Source organism: Larus michahellis, chromosome 1 (assembly GCF_964199755.1).
Source record: "Larus michahellis chromosome 1, bLarMic1.1, whole genome shotgun sequence".
NCBI lineage: Eukaryota > Metazoa > Chordata > Aves > Charadriiformes > Laridae > Larus > Larus michahellis.
Window position 1 is genome coordinate 46,811,865 of NC_133896.1, and position 20,769 is coordinate 46,832,633.

The 20,769-nt window shown below is 38.5% G+C and overlaps 1 protein-coding gene across 1 annotated transcript; it reads left to right on the forward strand.

Annotated features, from left to right (window-relative positions):
* The first annotated feature begins 1,536 nt into the window (after positions 1-1,536).
* On the forward strand, positions 1,537-20,555 carry NTS (neurotensin). Its single transcript, XM_074574519.1, has 4 exons — positions 1,537-1,897; positions 6,077-6,138; positions 12,319-12,543; positions 14,616-20,555. The coding sequence occupies exons 1-4, from the start codon at positions 1,837-1,839 to the stop codon at positions 14,760-14,762; spliced, it is 495 nt and encodes a 164-aa protein (XP_074430620.1). The 5' UTR covers positions 1,537-1,836; the 3' UTR covers positions 14,763-20,555.
* The last annotated feature ends 214 nt before the right edge of the window (positions 20,556-20,769 follow it).

The following is a 20,769-nucleotide window of genomic DNA, read 5'->3' on the forward strand; positions in this document are numbered from 1 at the left end:
AAACCAAAACAACGTTCAAATTGAAATTTTGTTGTGCTGCAAAAGTTGATTCAGGGAAGAAGGTGTTCAGTCAATTAAACTTTTCTCACCAGGTGTTCCTTGTGGCAGGATTTTGAAAATTCTGCATGTTTTCTGTTTCTGACGCATCTGTTGAGTCACGTAGACAGGCACAGAGGGTACGGGGGGAAAGCAGCGCCCGTCACTGCTCTTGGTATTTTAAAGCAAACTTTCTGCAGTGAAGAGAACATCCACGCTAGCGGAATTTAACCATTCGCGGAGTGTGTTCCTGCTATGTGTGGCATCTGTATCTGTCCTTAAATGTATTCACAGAGATCAAAATGTTCCGCGTTGTAGTATCTGCATTCAACAGATGGAGCATTTGTCTGCATCTGAGAAAAAAAAAATAAAAAATCACAGTAAGAGCAGGAGCGCGATGGAGGCTGATGCGACTATTCAGCTTTACATTTATATACTCATACGTTAAAGATTACCCTGCCCTACCCTCCACTTCGGATAATTGCCGTGGGTTTTATGGCACCGAAGGCAGGGCGTGCGATGAAGAGCCGGGAGACCCCGCGCCGCCCCCATCCTCTGCCACCGCGGCCCCTCCCGGGGCAGTGCGCGCCCGCTGCGCCCCCGCGCTGTCTCCCGCCTCGGCTCCCCTGCCTGTTTCACTGGGTCTTGAGCTGTGGGCGCTGTTCTTTGCTGGTCGTTGAGAAAAGGTATCATCTATTGTAAAATTCAACCAGGAAAAGTACATCTTGAGAGAAACGTCTCTTAGGAGCGCTTAGCTCTCGTGAAACCGTGGCTGTTGGCTTATGGCAAGCCCTCTTCAGAAGTAATAGGAAGTCTCGCCGTGTGGGGTGTTAGAATTTTTTGCGCATCTGTGAAAAATCTTTATCCAGGCACTTTCCCGTACTCTTTCTCCATCGCGCTCTCTTTCACACATTCCTTTTTTTTTTTTTTTTTTTCCTTCCCTCTGCTGCCCATGCCCGATGTCACACACCCCCTGCCCATGCCCAGGGTTATACCCCTGCCCATGCCCGATGTCACGCACCCCCTGCCCATGCCCAGGGTTATACCCCTGCCCATGCCCGATGTCACGCACCCCCTGCCCATCCCCGGTTTGACACCCTGCCTGGTGTCACACCCCCGCCCGCGACCGGTGTGTGGTTCTCTCCCTGTTTGGGTTTTTTTTGTTAGTTTTTTTTTTTTTTTCCCCTCGCCGTGGGGAAAGCTAAAAGAGGTGACAGACAAAGCGCATCAGACGGCACCGCACGAGGACCGCGGCGCTACGCGCCAGCGGTCCGAGCAACAGCCGCAACTTTTTTTTTTTTCCTTCTTCTTCTTTTCTTTTAAAATAATTTTAAAAACCCCATATTATTATTGGGGGGGCTTTCCAAATCGTCCCGGGAAAAGCCCGCGGCGGTGGGTGCGGGGGTTCGCTGCGCGCCCCGCGGGGCTCCGCGTGCGTCAGGCGGCCAGTGGCGTCAGCGCCGGAGGGGGGGGGGGAATGCGGGGCGGGGGGGGAGGGGGGGAAGAGGATGGAGGGGGAGGATGGAGTGGGAGGATGGAGGGGGAGGAGGGAGGGAGCTTCATCAGGAGGCGATGGCGGCACCGCCGTGACATCACCCCGCGGCTTATATAGTTGGGGAAGGGTCCAGGTCCCCCGTCTGGTGCCGGCAGCCGCCCGCCAGCGCGTGTGCTGAAGGCGCGGAGAGGCGCGGAGCGGCGCGGAGCGGCGGGACTCTGTCTGTCTGTCTCTCTCTCTCTCTCTCTCCGTCTCTCCCCAGGATTTATGGACTTTACTTTCTAAGCGGGCGGCGCGACACGAGGATGAGAGCCCAGCTGGTGTGCGTGGTGCTGCTGGCCTTGGCCTCCTGCAGCCTCTGCTCAGGTAAGCCCCCCCCCCCCCGCCCCCCACCACCGCCCCGCACCGTCCCGCACCGCGGGCTGGGCGCTCGTCACCGTCCCCCGACGTGTCTCTGACGGGTCGGCACCGAGCCGCTCCCGGAGCCGTCAGAGGGACCGAAGTCGCCTCGGGCTACCGCGGTTCCACCCAATAGGCGCCAAGGAGCTGGCCCTGATAACGGGATCTGCCCAGCATCATTTTTTATGTTGCTCCCGTAACTTTCTCCCTTCATATAAACCGTCCCTCCCCACAGCATCCGTACCACGGCAGGTAGCACAGGCTAGGCATTACAAATATACACCAGTGTAGACCATCTGCTTGATTATGCTGCCTCATTTGTGATTTATTGAGTGCCGTGTATTGCCAGACTATCATAGAGATTACAATTTCTGCAGCTCTCGCGACTAGCTGCCATAATCCAAATCAACATGAATATATATGCACTTCGGTCACTTTTTAGTGACAGAAATACGATTTTAGTATCCTGGGGAAAAAATTGCCAGCAACTGGTCTGAAATTATGACAAAAAATGCTGAATCAGGTGCAGATCACACAATAGGAAGGTTAATGTAAGCGCATTTCGACTCTAAGCGCAATTTCTTTAGAAACCTAAAAAAGGAGGACCATACATTAATATGCATTCTCTGCTCCTTTGGAAAATGACACAGCTAAATGTGTGTCATTTATGCCCTAAGTTTCTGCAAAGATAGGTATGGTGGCGGTTAAACAGGTGTACACTCACAGACATGAAGCAGAATAGTCTTCAAAATCCAATCTTAACTAACTCGCAAATTACTTTAACTCCACAAAATTTAAAGAGTAAATTTACAAGTAGCTTAATTTTTCATCTTCAGTATTCAGGAGGACTCAGATTTCCTAATTCTCACTTTTAGATGAAAGCTTCCAAATTGTATTCCTCCGCAGAAGAAAAACGTAACACAAGTAATGCCTACATTTTATCACAGTTTAAGCATAATCTTTCTGTATATTACAGAGAACTGGTGATTGTAATGACAGGGCTTAATACTTGTTGTTTTATCCCCATATATTTGAAGCTTTTTAAACAAATACTTGACTGGTATTTTCAGTGAGGCAGTTTAAAATTCAACTGTTTGTGGAGTCTGAATGAAAGCCCACTAAAGTAAAAAATTTCAGTGGAAATTAAAATAGGCTCATAAAAAAACAAGAAGCAAGATTGTATGTATAACTGACATGATGGTTTATTTGCTTGAAAATTTGAAATTATATTTATATGAGAAATGCTATGGAAAAGCATTTTGTGGAGGGGCTAAATCAGTTTTAACTAATATGGACAGTTATGTTATAAAGAAAATGATAATTGATTTTAATTTTCTTTTGAAAGTGTTTGCTCTCAGGGGAAGTGTGTGCTTGTAGAATGTAGCCATGCCTGTAGAATGTGAATATATGAATAGGAGCTGTATTTCTTGTCAATAACAAGGGAATCAAGAGGACATAAAGCTGTGTGAATTTCCCTCTGATTTGAACAATAATGTGTAAGCAGGCTTTTTACACATTGCTCTCTGAGAACCTGCACTTTTTATGCTTTTACTCCTCATCTGTCTCTTTCACTCCTCAATTACCTGGATGTGCTCCCTTCTCCTCGAAGCCTTGCTTTAGTCTTCACCTGAGGAATCTTGATGAGCCGTCTAAATAATGGCCTTCAGATTTCTTTTCTCAGTCAAAATATTTCGTAATACCTACCTATCTTCCACATCTGCAGCTATCTTCCAACCTCCATGGTGTGGAAGCTATCTTCCATCCTCTATAGAGTATAACAAACAGGTGCTAACCAGACACAAGTCCTTTCATTGTCCTCAGCTGCTATGACCCAGGACACCATGAATCATGATGCTGTCACACGTGTGCCGCTCACACATTCATGGGAGCTGCTGCTATCGTTAGTGGAAATTCAGCTGAGGTGATCTTGTGCTGCCAGCAGAACTTTGGCTAATGGTAAACGGTTAAGAGATTAGATAACGCTGACAACCAGTAGTGCTGAAAGGGCTGAAAGGCATTAGGTTGGAGATTAGTTGCTAGTGACTTGCTGTAATACTGATTTACAAACCAGTCTTACTTAATATTTTCAATAACAACTTTAATGCAAGAAGTAAAAATAAATGAATGTAGTGTGCTGGTAATGCAAAAGTGAACAGGAGCATCACTACAGAAGAAGATTTGCATAACACACAGAAGAAGTTTTTGATGACCTGAAAACTAGAAATGAGAAGCAGTCCAGCAGTACAAAATGCAATAGCTTAGTAAATAACAGAAGTTCCTATTAAAAGCTCCTTTTAACAGAAGCACAGCTGTTGGAAATGTCTGAGGAAATGAAAGACTTGGTCATATTATCTGACCTCATTTTTTTTTTTTGTGAGATACTAAAGTTTTTCAGCCATGGAAGACAAACAAAATAAAAAAAATGTGCAAGAGAGCTACCTCCTGTAGCTAATGGTAGGCATTAGGGTAGTTAAGTACTGGGGCTTCTGATCCGAACTGTACTGTACTGTGCTGTCTTGAGATCACGTCAGGCACAGAGGAAGGCCACTCTCCTGAGTTGCGGAGTACGAGGCTATTACAAGACAGGAGAACAGATGAGAGTCTAATAGCTCTGGGCACAGCCTTTCAGTTAAGTATTTATGGGATTTCCAGGGGAATGGTTTATGTCCGAAAGACACAGTGATCTTGCATTTGTTTGCTAATCACCGTGTAAGCACACTCTAAAGATCTAAGCTGGGAAGGGCCATGATTGCTCTCAAAAAATACATGATTTGGGTAAACACTACAAATAGAAAGGTATAATTTATAGTGAAGGAAGCTATACACAAATGATTAACAAATTTGTAATTAGAAATAAATTAGGCTTGAAATTAGAAGAAGGTGAATAACCAATGATAGTTTGGAAGAATTTCCCAGAGAAAAAACACAGTGGTGGTGGGATCTTGTTATTAAGATTGAACGTGATAGATTTTTAAGAGCATTATAATGGTTGCCTTCCTGTGCTAGCAGAAATCTATGTCAGATTAGAAAATATCTGTATTAAAGCTTCCTTACAGTCTTGTGTTCTGGGAAAGGTAGTGACACAACCTGGTGATGGTCCCTGAAATGAAGGCATAGGCAGAATCTATCCATAGATTTTGTGGTAGGGTGTTGCATGCCAACAGCATCGATCACTGGAATGAAAGTGAAATATGACTTATATGAATATGGAATAGATTTTGTTTTAGTTTGGTTTTAAATATAAGTAAGCATATTGTTTGGCTTTGGATTGCTGGTATTCCATGAAAGCTAAAAGCCATGTGGAATTCTGTTCTGCTTGAAGACTTAACTGATTTCTGTATATATCTTGTCTTCGAGCTGCGATTGCTGCTACATTTCCAAGGCACCAGGTTTTCCTTGTGATTCTGTACAGCACAAAGCAGAAAAGTTTATGGCTGTTTTCTCTTTCTACTGCATTTTTTTACCCTATTCACCAAATCTTGCAAGTCTGCTGAGCTATCAAAAGTCAATTAAATTAGTAAAGAAAATCCTAAAACTTTCAGTGAAAATACTTTATTTTGATATATACATTGTCAAGAGCTTGTATCACAAACTGGCCAAGCTCATTTCCCTCATATGAGTAAAAATGTTCTAAATTTAACCAATAATAATCAAGACTAAATCTTGTCAAGTAATCATAACTGCCATACACCTGCATATTTAGCTGATACTTAAATAAATATTCTTTGAAAAGAAATGTCAAAAATCTTCTTCCAAAGTAAGCAGAGGTGACAAATAGTGATTATGAAAATCATCCTGTTTTTGAACGAGGAATATTGCAGCAGTTTTGTTTACTGAAAGGACTGCAGATTAGTGGGCCTGTCTACCAGTGAACTGAGATTAATGAATCATTTCATTCACTTCAATAAGCTTGATCATGCTTTAAAAAGGTAGTGAGTGTCCATTATAGCGTAACGTTGCTGTTACCTGAAGACTCCTCACAGTCCCTCTAGATCATTTTGCTTTGTTTTTATCACAGTTGTTTGTTTGGCTTGTTTGTTTTTTTGTTTTTCAAAATTCATTGATATATCTAAATTCTGTATGCTGAATTGAACTGTCCATGATTTATGATGAAATAATAAACATGTGTTTCTGGTTTATTCTCAGATTCAGAAGAGGAAATGAAAGCGTTAGAAGCAGATTTATTGACCAATATGTACACATCAAAGGTAATTATTTTTCCTCTTTAGCTGACGGGTAGGGAGCAAATGAATTCTCATTACAAACCCAGAAGTCTCTGCACAAAGTAATAACCTATGGTCAAGACCAAAAAGTTCAGTGCTAGACATTACTTTGGTGCGAGATTTTCTTCAGTTCAAAGGAAATTTAAAGGTGTTGATGTGACACACTAAAAGTGCTCCTCACTCGTGACACTGGTACTTCCATTAAACTGTCAAAACTGTGTTATGTGCAGAGATGTAAATTTATATCAGGAAATGTGTTTCCAGCAGGATTATGCCTGATGAAAGCTAAATTAACCTTGAGTTGAATCTCTAAGTGCTATTTTTATGCAGAACTTTTCCTATATGCATATAAAATTGAGGCAGTCATAAAGCAAAAACTGTTAATACATATGCCGATTTTGGCTTAGGAATTTAATCATAGTGTTAGTACAGGAACATGGGGACACGACTGTGAAAATATTAATTTGATAAATGACATTTCCTTGACAAGTTGCCAGACTGTGAGCGATGTACATGTTATTTAATGCAAACAGACAAAAATTCAGCTCCAACCTCGTATTGACAAGGTGAGGCAGCAAGTGTTGCACATATGTATTGTACAGGCTGATAGACAAACACTTTCTCAGTACTGTTATTTTCCACAAATAGTCTAAGAAATATACATGTCTAATATTTCTTCAACAACATATTTAAGAACAAACCCTGAAACAAGTGCCATGGGCTTAAGGTCGAATGTTTTAATTCATTATTCTAATGAAGTTCAAGTGGTACTTAAATTCAACGGAAAATAAAATGAGAAATGAAAAATTTCCCTCCAAAAAGAATTTCATAAGCCAATGACTAGTTGAAGGTTAAGGACAAAACCTGCCTGGAAGACTTCTGCATTTACTGTATTTGCTTACATGCGAACTTTTTCACAGGATCCTTTGAATAAACTAGAATAAGAAATGAGGCCAGAAAATACATTGTTTTGATCTGGTCTGGCAGTTCTTAGGTTCCCATGTTCTTTACTGGCATGGTAATTAACCTTAGATGCCAAATAAACCTGTTTGCCACTTGCTTCTCTAAGGTACAGAAAGATTTAATAGAAATTCTTTTCCTGAGACAAATTTAAATGTAGGAGGCCGACAAAAATAGTTCTTTCTCTGTGTGCCAAAACATAGTATGCCCTGGGAGGAAACCCTGCAGCTACTGGTATTTCTCCTGCTGACTTTAGTGGAATTGTGAACCTACCTTCCACTTCCATCTTTTCATCTCTCTCAGCACAGAGCACAATCTCACGTAACTAAAAATGCACAAAAATGCGACAGTTGATAATGTAATGATGTCTGCCATAATACTCTTATATGTTGTTTTACATCATGTAGCTTGCTATTCAATTCCCTTATGGTATATACCAGCAGCCAAATGACGCTTGAAGTTGACAGAAGCAGTAGATGCATGGTGGAGACGTTGTTTTAATTCTGCATTATACTGCCTTAAATCACCACCTAAAATTTATTAGTCCAGTATATATTGTCTCTTGACATCAAAGTAAGGCATGGTGGAACCACTAAAATGTGTGCATAAATGCTTCTACAACAGGCTTGCCACTATTCCATTCATTACTGAAATGACAAATTCTTTTATTTTTTTTCTATTGTCCTCTGCTAGCTTTTAACCCTCATTAGAGCAAAAGTGTGGTTCTGGTGTGAGAGACAAATTTGAGGATGGTATGTGTAATAACTGTCTTGTATTGTGCCTGAGATCTGGTTCCAGTTGAGGGCAATTACTGTTAAGTTGCATTATCTGTCTTTGACACTGACTTGGTAAAAAGCAGCAAGCGAAATCCAGACGATTTAAATAGCATTTAGATGGGGGGAAAAAAAGAAAAAAAATTGCTTATGGAAGCTCAGATCTAAAAATGCAGGAAAGTAAGTGGATTATCACTTGTGGTTCTAGTACTTGACAGAAAAAATCTTCCTAAGTAGGCATTTGTGAAGTAAAGTATCAAGACTACAGCTAGGGTTTAAGCACACACCTTTTGTAACCTTCAGTAGTCTATCCAATATTACGGAAAGAGTTACCATATGCCTTTGACTTCACAGAGTGCTGTCCAGTGCCTATGGGCCCTTTTCAAACTGCTCTTTAAAGTCATCTATATGCTGAATCACTCTCCATCTTTAAAGAAGTATGTCCGTGCTTATTACGACCTGTCTTCAACTTCTAATAGTTTATCACCCTACCCTGCTATTACATCTCAAAGAAGACACAGGGGTCAAACAAATCCCTAAAATGCTTTATCTGTCTTTCCTCTAAGATAAAATCCAAAAAAGCCATTTGGAAGACCTGGTAAGACAACACAACCTGAAGTGTCCCAAATGTGTGGACAGATATCTGCTGTCTCTCTTCTGTATCAAATAGACAGCTCTATTCCCAGATGCCTAAATGCTTACCTGAAACCACCACGTGCATGAAGAATGTCCTGAACTCAAACAAGACTGAGATTATGTTAGTTAAAGGCAAAAAAAAAAAAACAAAAACCCAAAAAAAAACCAAAGAAGAAAAATGTGTTTTCTTGAAGAATTTATCATCACTAGAATGTACTCCCCCACATTCATTTTCTGAAATCTTGGACCTTCTGAGCTTCTTATAGTCCTAGGATGCCTCTTGCTGACTGTACGTGCCCAAACAGTTTGGCCTTTTTGTCAGAGGCAGACGAGATTACAGCTGCCTAGGAGTTACTGACTGCCTGACGCAGTCCTCACATAAAAATTCATTACATTTACAGGCATTAGTATACACCACGGAAGAACTTCTGCTGTAACAGAACTCAATACCATATGTGCCTAAAGACAGAGAGTATTTTTATTATTTCTACGGTTACATTCTGAACAAAATTCAACTACTACACCAGAAAGGAACCACAGAGATCCAACATTTCCTTGGGTTTTACTTGGTTATGAATTTGTTTTTCATCTGCTTTCACTAGATAAAGACAAGAATATAAAAAGCAGAGAACTGAACTTTCATTTTCTGAAAAAAAAAAAAAAAAAAAAAAGCAGTTGTGAAGTACATAAGAAGTATCTTAAACAAACTATCAGGGGTATCATTCAACCAGAAAGGGGAAGAAAAAGATATCCTATAAGTTATAATTTGTGATTCTCTTTAAACTTTCATAGGACAAGCCTATTGTCAAAGAAGGAAGTATTCTCAAGCTCATTTCAGTTTCTTAGAAGATGTAAAATTCTCTTTCAAGATATATGAGGTGTGGGAAACCATATATCTGAGTCTTATTTCAGAAGCATGTTCAACAATGGAAATGCATACATCATCTTCACCTCAGCATTCATAATTTTTAATTTCTGATTCATATTGCAGTTTCTTTTGTTCCTTCAGATCACTCCCAGGTATTTTTCAAGTTAATCTTAAAAAAACCTAGTTCCATCTTGGCAGATATCTGTTTCTTGATATCTTGTGTAGGTGTTTTCCAAAGCATGTGGAAAATATGTCACACATTGGAAATGCACTTGAACATTTAGGTTATGGTCATCTTAAACTGTATTTTCACATATTCCTTTAGGATAACCACCTCAAGGATTTCCCATAACCTATAAAACAAAGTTGTCTGATCGCAATGCTTCATGTTCAGTGACTGGCAATGACCTGGAGAGTTCCAAGTGCAGTTAAAAATTGTTCACTCTTGACTGGAGTTCTCCATGTTTTATAGTCTCATTCTGTGAGCTGGCAGCAGTCAGAAGCAGGTGTATCAGGGTAAAAATACTTTCTGGTGATATATGTGTGGTATTAATGAGAATTAGACTCCCTTAACAAACCCAGTATGCTTGCAAACAGCACTGCAAATTTTTTTCCCCTAACCTCGTAAGTAGCAGCTAAGACCAATTCCACCTAATGAGGTCTGCTATTTAAGTCTTTTACCAATATGCAGAGGAAAGTTCCTTTAAACATAGACATGCATCAGGCTAACCTAAAGTAGTAATTTTAGATCAAAAATATTCTATAAATTGCGCAAGAAGGCATAACAAATTTCCCTATTCTTTCCTATTCTTTCCTCTTCTCATCCACTGGAATATTTTTTTTTTTTTTTAACTCAGAACTCTCACTTGCTCCCTTAACACTGCCCCTAGATTTTTTTCTTCATTGAAATTTAGCTATTGTAGTGCAAGCTCACATTTCTTTCCTGTATGTTGGAGAGAGAATTGCACTGGAAAAGCCTCCTAAATTGTCATGGAACGCTCCATATTTTTATATTTCAGAGATTCTTTTAAAACAGACCACAGATTTTGAAATTGCAGTGGACACTTGCTCTTTTAGCTAGTTTAACTTCTGTTAATTAAATTAGAGATTCTGCAAAAAGATTAGTTTTTGGTTTGGACCCGTCACGTCTTTTCAAATAATTCGATAGACTAATTAGGGCACCTAGGTGGGACAACAGATGAGCTCAAAGTAAACAATGCAGAATCAATTTCAAGCTTCTGAATAAGATTTGAGATTTGTTTTCTTCTTAGCCTCAAAGCAACATACTCTTTTTGTTTGCTTGTTTCCCTGAGCTCTGTCAGGAATCTGAGAATACATAGTGGTTTTATTAAAGGACTAAATTATTCTCATTTTGAAAGGCATGCATATATCAGATGTATATTGGAGTAATGATTATGGCCAAAAAGGAATTTTTTTTTAACTAATGCTAATAGTGATGCCAGCTCTTCTTCTTTCTTCCCCCACTCCTCTCCATTTTCATTCTTTTCCCTCAAAAAATAGTAAAGTGTGGTGAATACACATAAATCTTGCATACAACGCCCCTTTGTTAGGAAGGTGGTTTAAAGAAATAACAGATTATATGATTACCTAATGTTCAGCTAAGTAAGCCCTGCATCCACGCTCTTAATTAATGCTGTCAGTATGTAAAAGGCAATGTCTGGGTTAATGTAATACCTATATTTAACTTTGTACATCCAGGAAAAGAAGCAACTACATTTCAGTTCATAAGTAAACTGTAATCCTAATATGCACAGCAAGGAAGCCCTTGCCAGTAATAAGCAGGAATTTGCTCTTTGCCTTTTGATTGGAGATTGCTGTGTCACCAGTTTTAGTTTAAGGAAATTAATTTCTATACTCACCACTAAAAGGAATACAGTTTGAAAGGAATGATTTATAGTGGGAGAACCAAGAAAGCAGCAAAGACATGAAAAGCAGTGAATGAGGTAGGAATTAGGTTTTTCACTTATATTTTTCAATTGATAATCAAAACTAAAGAAGACTACTGCCGCAACTGCTTGGGAAGAACAGTACTAGTAGAAAAGTACAATTATTTTTTCTCAACATTTTTAAAAAGGGTTTAAAAGTTAAATAGCTCCTAAATCATGCAAGATACTGGAGCAAGCAACTTTTGAGACAAACTATGGTGAAGTTTCTCTATTTCTGTCTTTCTGTAACATCTCTGAACACGTCCATTATGTACCAACTAAATACAGTTGGTCTGAGGTTTTCAGTCCAGTTACCAAATCAGGATTACATTGTTTGCACAGCTCTGTTTCATCTTTGATCCATCTTCAGCTAAGCCCGCAGACCTTTGATTCACATCTCCCAGGCTCATGGCTCTCCAGCATCCAAAAGTCCTGGGGCTTACAGATTCCATAACTTCAGACCCAGCCTCATCAGACAGCTTGCCTTGAAGCAGGGACTCCGTTCCTTTTCTCAGGGAATTTTGAAATGACTGGTATTTGTTCTGAACTGAGGAGGAGCGTCTAGCTAACCACAGGCATCCACCGTGGATTCCAGTACTGGGAATTTATCCAGTGGGTTTGACTCATTGTCCTGATTTACACCTGTGAATTTATATTATATTAATTTCCATCTGTGTTTTTGTTTGCACCTGTGCAGAATGACTATGAAATGCTACCATTCTGGTTTGGTAGGAGTTTAGTTTTTCATCGTGTATATCTACCTGGGGGGTAAGGCTGTGGGGAAGCAGACTTGGTGTGTTTAATAAATGAGTTGTCCTAATTTCAGCACTCTCTAATTATTGTCTAAAAGTTGAGCAGATGAAAAGTAGTTCAAGCATATAAACTTATTCCTAACAAAATGTTTGAGTGCCACACATCATTGCTTAAAAAAAAAAAAAAAAACCCAAAAATTGTGTTAAATGGTGGGTATTTGTATTTTCAGATTACCAGAGCAAAACTTCCTTACTGGAAAGTGACCCTGCTAAATGTCTGCAATCTTGTCAACAACATAAACAACCAAGTGGGGGAAACAGTAGAGGTGGATGAAGAGGAACTTGTTTCAGGAAGACAGTTTCCTGCTGCTCTGGATGGCTTCAGCTTGGAAGCAATGCTGACAGTATATCAACTCCAAAAAGTTTGCCACAGTAGAGCCTTTCAGCACTGGGAGGTAAACAAACTGCCACAAACGCATGTTTCAACTGCGTTTAAGTTTTCAGGCTCGGTTTGTACTGATGTTTTAAAATCCATATCCGTGTAACCCCCGTCACTTTGTCTGAGCTTTCCTTCCCTTTTTTATATTCTCTAATACCTCTAATATGCCTCTTATTGAAAAAGTTATGAATTAATGTAGTTCCTGATGAGTGAGTGTCTGTGTTTTATAACAACCCATGGATAAATGAGAACTATTCTTAACTACATACTTTCTCCAGTCTTTGTAGCCATTCCAAGGAACCAAACAAACACATAAAAGTGAGGTCTATGCCAGAACATGAAATTAATATCTGCTTAGCAGACATGAAGTTACTGCAGATGTATTGAGGCATAAGTAAATGTAGGCAGTGTTTCTGAAAACCCTTTTAAGGCCCTAAGGCAAACTGGATTCAAAATGCAGGGACACATGCCCATGTGTCCATGTAATTTTACCAGGTACTCTGGGCTTCTTACCATTGCTAGGAAACCAATAGAAAGGGAACTCCTGTTTTTCACTTCCCCACACCTAAAGAGGGCCCTGTAAGTTGACATTGTGATTGTATGAGGATTGACGTTCTTAAATAATGATTGTTTATAGTCCATTTGTTATATTTATCTTAGTGCAATGATCACACAGAAGTACACTGAGCACAGTCTGCTTGCATTGTTATATATTACATTAAAAGCTGCTTTGTGTAGCGAAAAAAGATACCTCAGTGTCACTACCCACTTTTCAGTGAAATCAATTTCTTCCGCTGTCGCAGGTTCATGGACAGTCTGGCTGAATCTTGATCCTCTTTTGTTTGCTTAATCACAGCTCTGTATTTACAGGCTTATTCTCAATCTTCATATTAGCTGGGATGGTCCATACAAAAGACTGCAACATCTTTGACAACCAGAGTTTTCTAAGGACTCTTTTCATCAGTACATGAATTGCTGAAAAGGAGCTACCACAGAGCTGACTATATGCAATAGCCCATATGACTTAATCACAGTTCCTTACTTTGCTGTTTCATCATCATCTCATGTGGTGGCTGGGGAGCATCACTCCTAACAGTACTGCATGTGAAACTGAAAAAAATATTCCTCTCTCATCTTAGGAACATTCTTATGCAGTGCAGTGGTTTATAAAGTGCAATAAAAGAAGAAGGGATAGAGCCAGAGGGAGAAGGATTGAAGAAGGCTTGAAATAAACCATTTCTGTAATGAAAGAAGTTCTTGTGATCTTATTCATCCAGGATTGACTCCAAAGTCTGTTGAAACCATGAGAGTCTTTCCATTCATTTTAATAGAATTTAGATGAGCACTCATTTATTAAGTAATTAAGTGAGTAACAGAGTTTGATTGTTTAGGGAAATACTGAGGTGAGTATAAAAATGTTTTCAGTTTAATGCCTTTCAGCCAGACAGTAGGACTGTAGTTGACCATGGAAGAATGTGGTGAGAGAATGGATGAAATCTTAACAGATAAAGCAAGAATGCATCTGAAGAAAACACTTTAAAAACTCCAAATAAAAGTTTAAATAGAGTTATATAAGAAGTTTTGATTGTCAAAATTTTGGCTTTCTTATGCTTTATTTAATTTCTTATTTGTTTATTGCACATTTTGATTTTTCAGCTGTAGGAAGTTGCAGATAAAAATATTGCTCAAAAGCTGAAACCAGCAAGCAGTGGGTGTTTTAGGAGGTGTTTAGCCTAAATGAGTGATTACAGAGTGACAAACATTAGGAAGTTTTCAGTCAATTTGAGTTTTAGACCAGAAAGGACATACCAGCTTTTCTCTCTAGTCAAAACCAATGATCTAATTCATTTCAGTGGAATTTAAATATCACCTCCATAGGATTCATCTCAACTTTAGCCTGACCTTAGTTTCATGTCTTGAGTTTTGGGCTTTCCTCTTCTTTTTTTTTTTTTTAAAGCTGCAACTATTATGGTAAAGACTTTTCTTGGTGGCAGATATTAAAACAAAGTTTTATAAAACTGCTAGGAATTGATAATCTTCATTACCAAAAAAAGCTGATAACATTGTGTCTCTTCTTGCATCCTACAGTTACTTCAGCAAGATGCTTTTGATCTAGATAACTCAAGCCAAGAGAAGGAAATAATGAAAAGAAAAAATCCCTATATTCTGAAACGACAGCTACATGTGAACAAAGCTAGAAGACCATACATACTCAAGAGAAGTTCATATTACTGATGCAGCAGAAGAAAACAATGTATATTTAGTTTATAGGTAACTGTGCGTTATGGTTATCTTATTTAAATCTAAAATCATACTTGTGTGAAAACATATTATGGAAAATCATCAAGATGATAACTGTGTCTTTTTTGCAATTGCTGTTTCTTGATTGTGATTTTTTCCTACTTGAGATTAATTGGACCAATACATTTGCAAATAAATCTAGTTTCTAAGCATGATGTATTGTACAAAACTGAGATTTCAACATATTTCCAACAATATTGTAGTGTTTTCCTATTTTATAAAGCACACTGACATACACCAAGTAAATTGATATTGTCCACAAACCATACTGGGAATCTTACAGTTTCTTATTGCAACACCTCAAACGTATATATGCTTGCAAATTTTTGTATAATACACTGGTCAAAAATGCCACGATATTTTATATATTGGACAATTTAATTTCTTAGGGATTAGGTCTAAGAAAGGAATCAAATACTATCAGCTAGCTATTAAATGGCAATTTCAAAATTTGTATTTTAAATGGTCTGCTTGTAAATGAGTTTTAAGTTCTTGACTCCTAACTTACCACTGAAAAGTCATAATTTAAGAAAACAATACCTAAAGGAGATTTTAACAGAGTATGCTAGGGATAACAAATCCAGATGTGCTTCAGAGTCTTGTGTATCACCAACTAAATAAGAAAAACAGTTTATTAAATCAGTAAAAAAATTTGCAATGTTTACTTAATCTACGAATGCTCAGGAAAAAAAAATAAAGACAAAAAATAAAAGCTGATTCATGCTCCTGTGCTGTCACTGTTAAAGTCAAAATACTAATCTGGTTATATGAGAAACTTGGGAGAAATATTTGCAAGAGGAATTAAAATTAGAACACCTTAAACTTACAATTAAAAGGCATTCCCATTCCCTTCCTCTACTAATTTGTAATAACAACAGGCAGTTTCAGGAGTTAAAGACAGTCTTGGAAGCTGACAGAGAGGGGAGCTCCCAGCATGGAAAAAATTGTTTTCAGGCCATGAGGAATCGAGTGTCACCTGAAATTTACAGATTTTCCAGCTCTGTGTCTGTGATGTGTACATGAGACTTAGGATCTCAATGATCCTGGGTTCCAGTCTGGAGGAAAACACTCTGAAAGAACTGGGGGTCACAACAACAGTCAAAATAGAGGGATAGTCCAAGATCAACGAATGGATGAGCATCCAGAAGCCTGGATGCTCAGATCAGGAGGCAAGAAATGGGACAGACGTTGCTTTTGAAAATGTACCTGTTTTATGTTTGAGCTATTTCCTCAAAGCAATGCTGTTCCAACAAATTGCCTGAAGAAAAACACTCAGAGAATTTCTAAATCCTGTCACAGGTCAATTATTATTAAACATACACAGGGATATACATAGAAAAAACATACCCATACCAACCGCTATAGCAATTTTGTTACATGGGGAAGGATGTTTTTTTTACAGTAAAATGTATTTTTACTGTAGTAAAGCTAATTGTATTTCCTTTTCTCACTACAAATGTTGTTAATCAGTTTATTTACTCAATAGCAAATAAATGCATGCACTCACAAGATACAACTGAGCATACACTAATTACTGTAATAATTGTTATGACTTGAATACAGCAAAGCACTTAAGCACATTTGGTCTCAATGTTTTAAATGCTTAATGTGCTTAAGGGCTTTGCTTAAGTAAGGTTCTAGTAGATTCATACCCTTTATTTTTTATGAAACTGTCATAGAATTAGACTGGAGACACAGTATGCTCTCAAGTGGCTAAGAAACATCCCTCTTCCTAACAAAACTACAAGCTCCCTAGTCATGGACTAGTTATGGACACTTTAAATTCTAAATTACCCATTGGTCTGAAATAGCAAGGCAGAACAGAGTTTGTTCCAAAATTCACTGCTAGCAATATATGAGGAAAAAAGAAAAGAAGCTTCAGATCACTATTTCATGGGGAACACAGAAAAATAAGACAAAAAGAAATAGCTTGCGCTGATATTTTTCTCTCGTGTTCAGTTTAAGAGTGTAAGAGTTAAAAAAAACAGTAGGGTAAGGTAATCCCCTAAAAGGATAAGGTGGTTGTCATCTGATAGAGAATGTTAAAATTTTTGAAAACAAAAGCACCCTTCCATGTTTCATTTTGGAAGTGATTTAGATATTCACGGTGATGGTGGCGGACCTCAAATGATGATGATTATCTGTTCCACCTTCATCTAGTACTCCACACTCAAGTGGGATTTACCCTGTGACTGTGTACTTGTTCCCTGCAGTGTAGAGTTAACAGATTAGCCAGACGGACTGACTGAAAATGGCTTAAAATAACCCATTTCCTTTCTGCACGCTGCGAATCCACACAGGGTCAGCTACTCTGTGCCACTGAAGGAGGCAGAGCTTAAAGTATGGCAAGAGGCAGCTTGTTCAGTTGTTCCCTAGCCTCTGACGGAGCCGTTCAGGAAACTGTCAGAGGAACTGAGAGACAGTCCTAACTAGATGAGGAAACAATATCCATAATTGTAACATGGTCAGTAAAGATACAAAAGCCAAAGCTGGCCTTTCAGCTTATTGGTCATTGGCAAAAAGCAAGCATAGCAGCATTAAGATGTTAGAAAACACAATTAAACCATATGATTAAGCCAGGTATACAGAGCTGTTAAGGGCTATTTTGGTGTCTGGGGGATCCTGAAATCTCCTCTCACTTCTAGCTGTTGCTACCTCCTGATGACCTCGCTGCTGTGGAATCACAGCCTTTCTTCAGCCCTCCTTTTTGGATGATGGCAGCAAAAAAATAAGCAGGCTTATGCGTATTTGTCTCTCACATTCGCTCAGTGGGATCCTCGGGTACCTGCCTTGGCCCGAGCTGTGCATTGCTTTGCAGCAGCAAGGGGTGCTGAATAAAGTTCAAGCCAGAGGAGTTCCTCACAGTATGTAAAGATTCGTAAATTCAGACAGTGGTGGTATTTTTTTTCCTTTTCTTTTCTCTGCACCCCGTAATTGCCTCAAGTTTAAAAATGTTGTTTTGAAGATCATTAACTCAGAATGCTACCTTGGCTTAAAGAACTGCCTCTTGATATGAACAATTTTGTTTTATAAAGGCAATTACTGAGATATTTGCTGTCTGTCTCCACAAAGGAACACATTTTTTCCTACATATTCCATTTTACTAAGTTCATAGATGAATAATCATACCAATTATTCAGAAACTTTATACTTCATTATTTCTCATACTCCTAAAATATTGGATATTGTCATACAGAGCAATTGCAGAAACCTCTCAGTTATTTCTAATGTAGAATTAAATGTAACTGAGATTTAATTTGATTTTATATATTTTTAACAGTTATCATCCATAATCTTACAAATGTCCTATACAAGAAAAGTAAAATATAGAGAAATTAATAATTTTGTCATCCCTGAAGCATAGATTTGTTAGTTTTTCTTTAAAAGAAACATTAAAAAACCATGGTTACTGTTCTCGAGGTTAAATGTGGTGATGAAATAAGTCTTCAGCTTTCTTGAGTCTTGCTTGTGGTATATTATAAAATTTGCTGTTTTCTGTCTTTTCTATTTTAAGACTAAACTTTGTTCTATGTTTTAGGTAAGAGTTTAATGGCTGTGGTGTGAACAGAGTGGATGAAATGTGGAGTTTGCAGATTAAAAGAGATTTAATTTTGCAATGTATGATTGTGGCTGTGCCTCATACCCTACTCTTAACTAACACACAATGGAGACATGATACTTTGGTCTTGATCTTTATTCTTTTTCCCCAAGATTAGTTATCAGTTTGCACTATGCAGTGTCAAATTGGAGATGCAAGCCACCACTATAAGACTTGAGTGTAGGAGGGCAGAAAGAGGAGCAGGTTCTTCTGAAATTCCCCAAGGTTCCAAACTGATCATTGACGTTCTCCACATCCAAAATACTGGACTGACTGAAGGCAGTCATAAAACAAGAGTTGCAGAGAAACTGCAAAGTAAGATATACTGACTTCCACAACGTAACCATAGAGCCAGAACTTCCACCTTGCTGTCCAGGAAGCAAAGAATGTGGAGGGAGGGGTTGATCTTCACAAGGAACCCGGGGAATGAGATTTTAATTTCTACCAAATTCAAGCATTCAGAAGTTGTGAGTGAGGCTGCAAAAACCTGCAAATAAAGACAGAGGGAGAGCATGCGTGCGAGAGTGAGACCATAAATATATAAATAAATAAATAGCCCTGACATCTAAATAAAGTAATAAATAGATGTCAAATTATTTTTATTTCCCTCTATTTCCTGGACTGCCAGGGAGCATCTGAATCACATTTTTAAGCTTTGTCAGCATGAGGAGCTAAAACATATTTGTTTGTCTTTATTCATTGCTACTGCAAATTGACATTCTCATCTAATCTCTTGAATCCAGCAGGTGTCACATTGAGATACACACAAAAGCACAATGTTGATGATCAGATTTTAAAACCTGACAGATCCAGGATACTTGTATGGATCTGACAGACCCAATAATCAGACAGTGGTCTAGAGAGAGCTTTGTGGTACCGCATTATCAGGCAAACTTTGGCTGGCCGAATGACTCCTCTGAGGTGGCGATACGGGGAAATGGCATGGGAGCCACACAGGAACTTTTGGAGGGTGTCAGCTCTTAATAAACATAAAGCCTTCAGGAGCTGTTGGTTGCCCAACCAAGACTTGCGTTTTCCAAGTAGATGAGACCGTACAGATGTTGTCTCAGGAGACTCCTCACATCCCCTCATACTGAAGGAAATGATGGGACTATACATAACCGGACTTGAATTACGAAGGAACAGCATTTGTTTGAGCTCCCAGTGGGTCAAGTACCAGTCTGTTTTGTCTCAAAATTTGCAGTGCAGCATTAGTTTGGAACCATTTTCTACTTTAGTCTTGAAGTTCAGTTGTAGGAATCTTCGCAGGATGTGTTTCTCTTATGTCTACATAAGGGGCTTCGCAGATAGTCTACGCATTGCTTTCATAAGTGACTGCCAGCAGCCTGAGGACCTCTGTCCAGATGTAGAGTCTATGCTGCTTAACAAAGTGTTAACAGTATCTGAATGAAAAACTTCTGGGTTTGTACGTCAGTGAATCTGATCTTGACAATAGACTGGAAACATCCTAAAAGACAATCTTGACATCATTATTGCAGCTTTTTCTGATTCATTATTTAAAAATCCAAGCTGAATAACGTATTTTTGTAATCCAGTGTTTTAGAATTTAAGGTTTTTTTCCCCCTGTAAGTATTTAACTCAAGGTCTAAAATTAATACGTACAAAAAAAAAAAGAGAAAAGAAAAAAAAAACCAACTAGCATATGCTATATTGCGCATCATTTTCTTAAAGAAAGTTGTCACACAGCAATATGACTTGGGAATCATTTTGTATGGAATGAATCATGTGATTCCTCCAAATATTTTTTTTCAAACCCACAGTTTTTGTATGTATTTAAAGACAACACTTCCTAGAATCTAATATTGCAAAGCCTTTTATTATGATGCAAAACCCAATTTTGTTGATTCAATGAATAACCCCTGTGGTTAAAAAACAATCCTCCTCCTTAAAAAAAAAATTAAAAAAAAGATTTCCTATTTTATAGCAGGTATAGAAAAGGTCTTAGAAATAGTTTACTTAACAGTTCTTGCATGAATGAAATCTGTTGGTTATTTTTGTGTACTACCAAATCCTTAGGGTGGTTGTATAACCCATATACTGCAGTTGTTGTTGTATTTTGGTATCTTATTTAATGATCTTTTAAATAAAGAGCTGTTTGGAACAGACAACATGTCTTTTGTTCTGTTTAAAAAGAAGAAATCAAAAAAATAGCACCACATGGAGCAAAGGTACATGTGTATGTACCCACAAATAAAGAAGTTATTCAAATTAGTCTCAATGTTACAGCAAATAACATATAACTTATGGGGATATGTAACTGCAGAATACTACAGTACCATGGTACTTTTGCTGTTTACTGCAGAAATAGACAATAATGACACA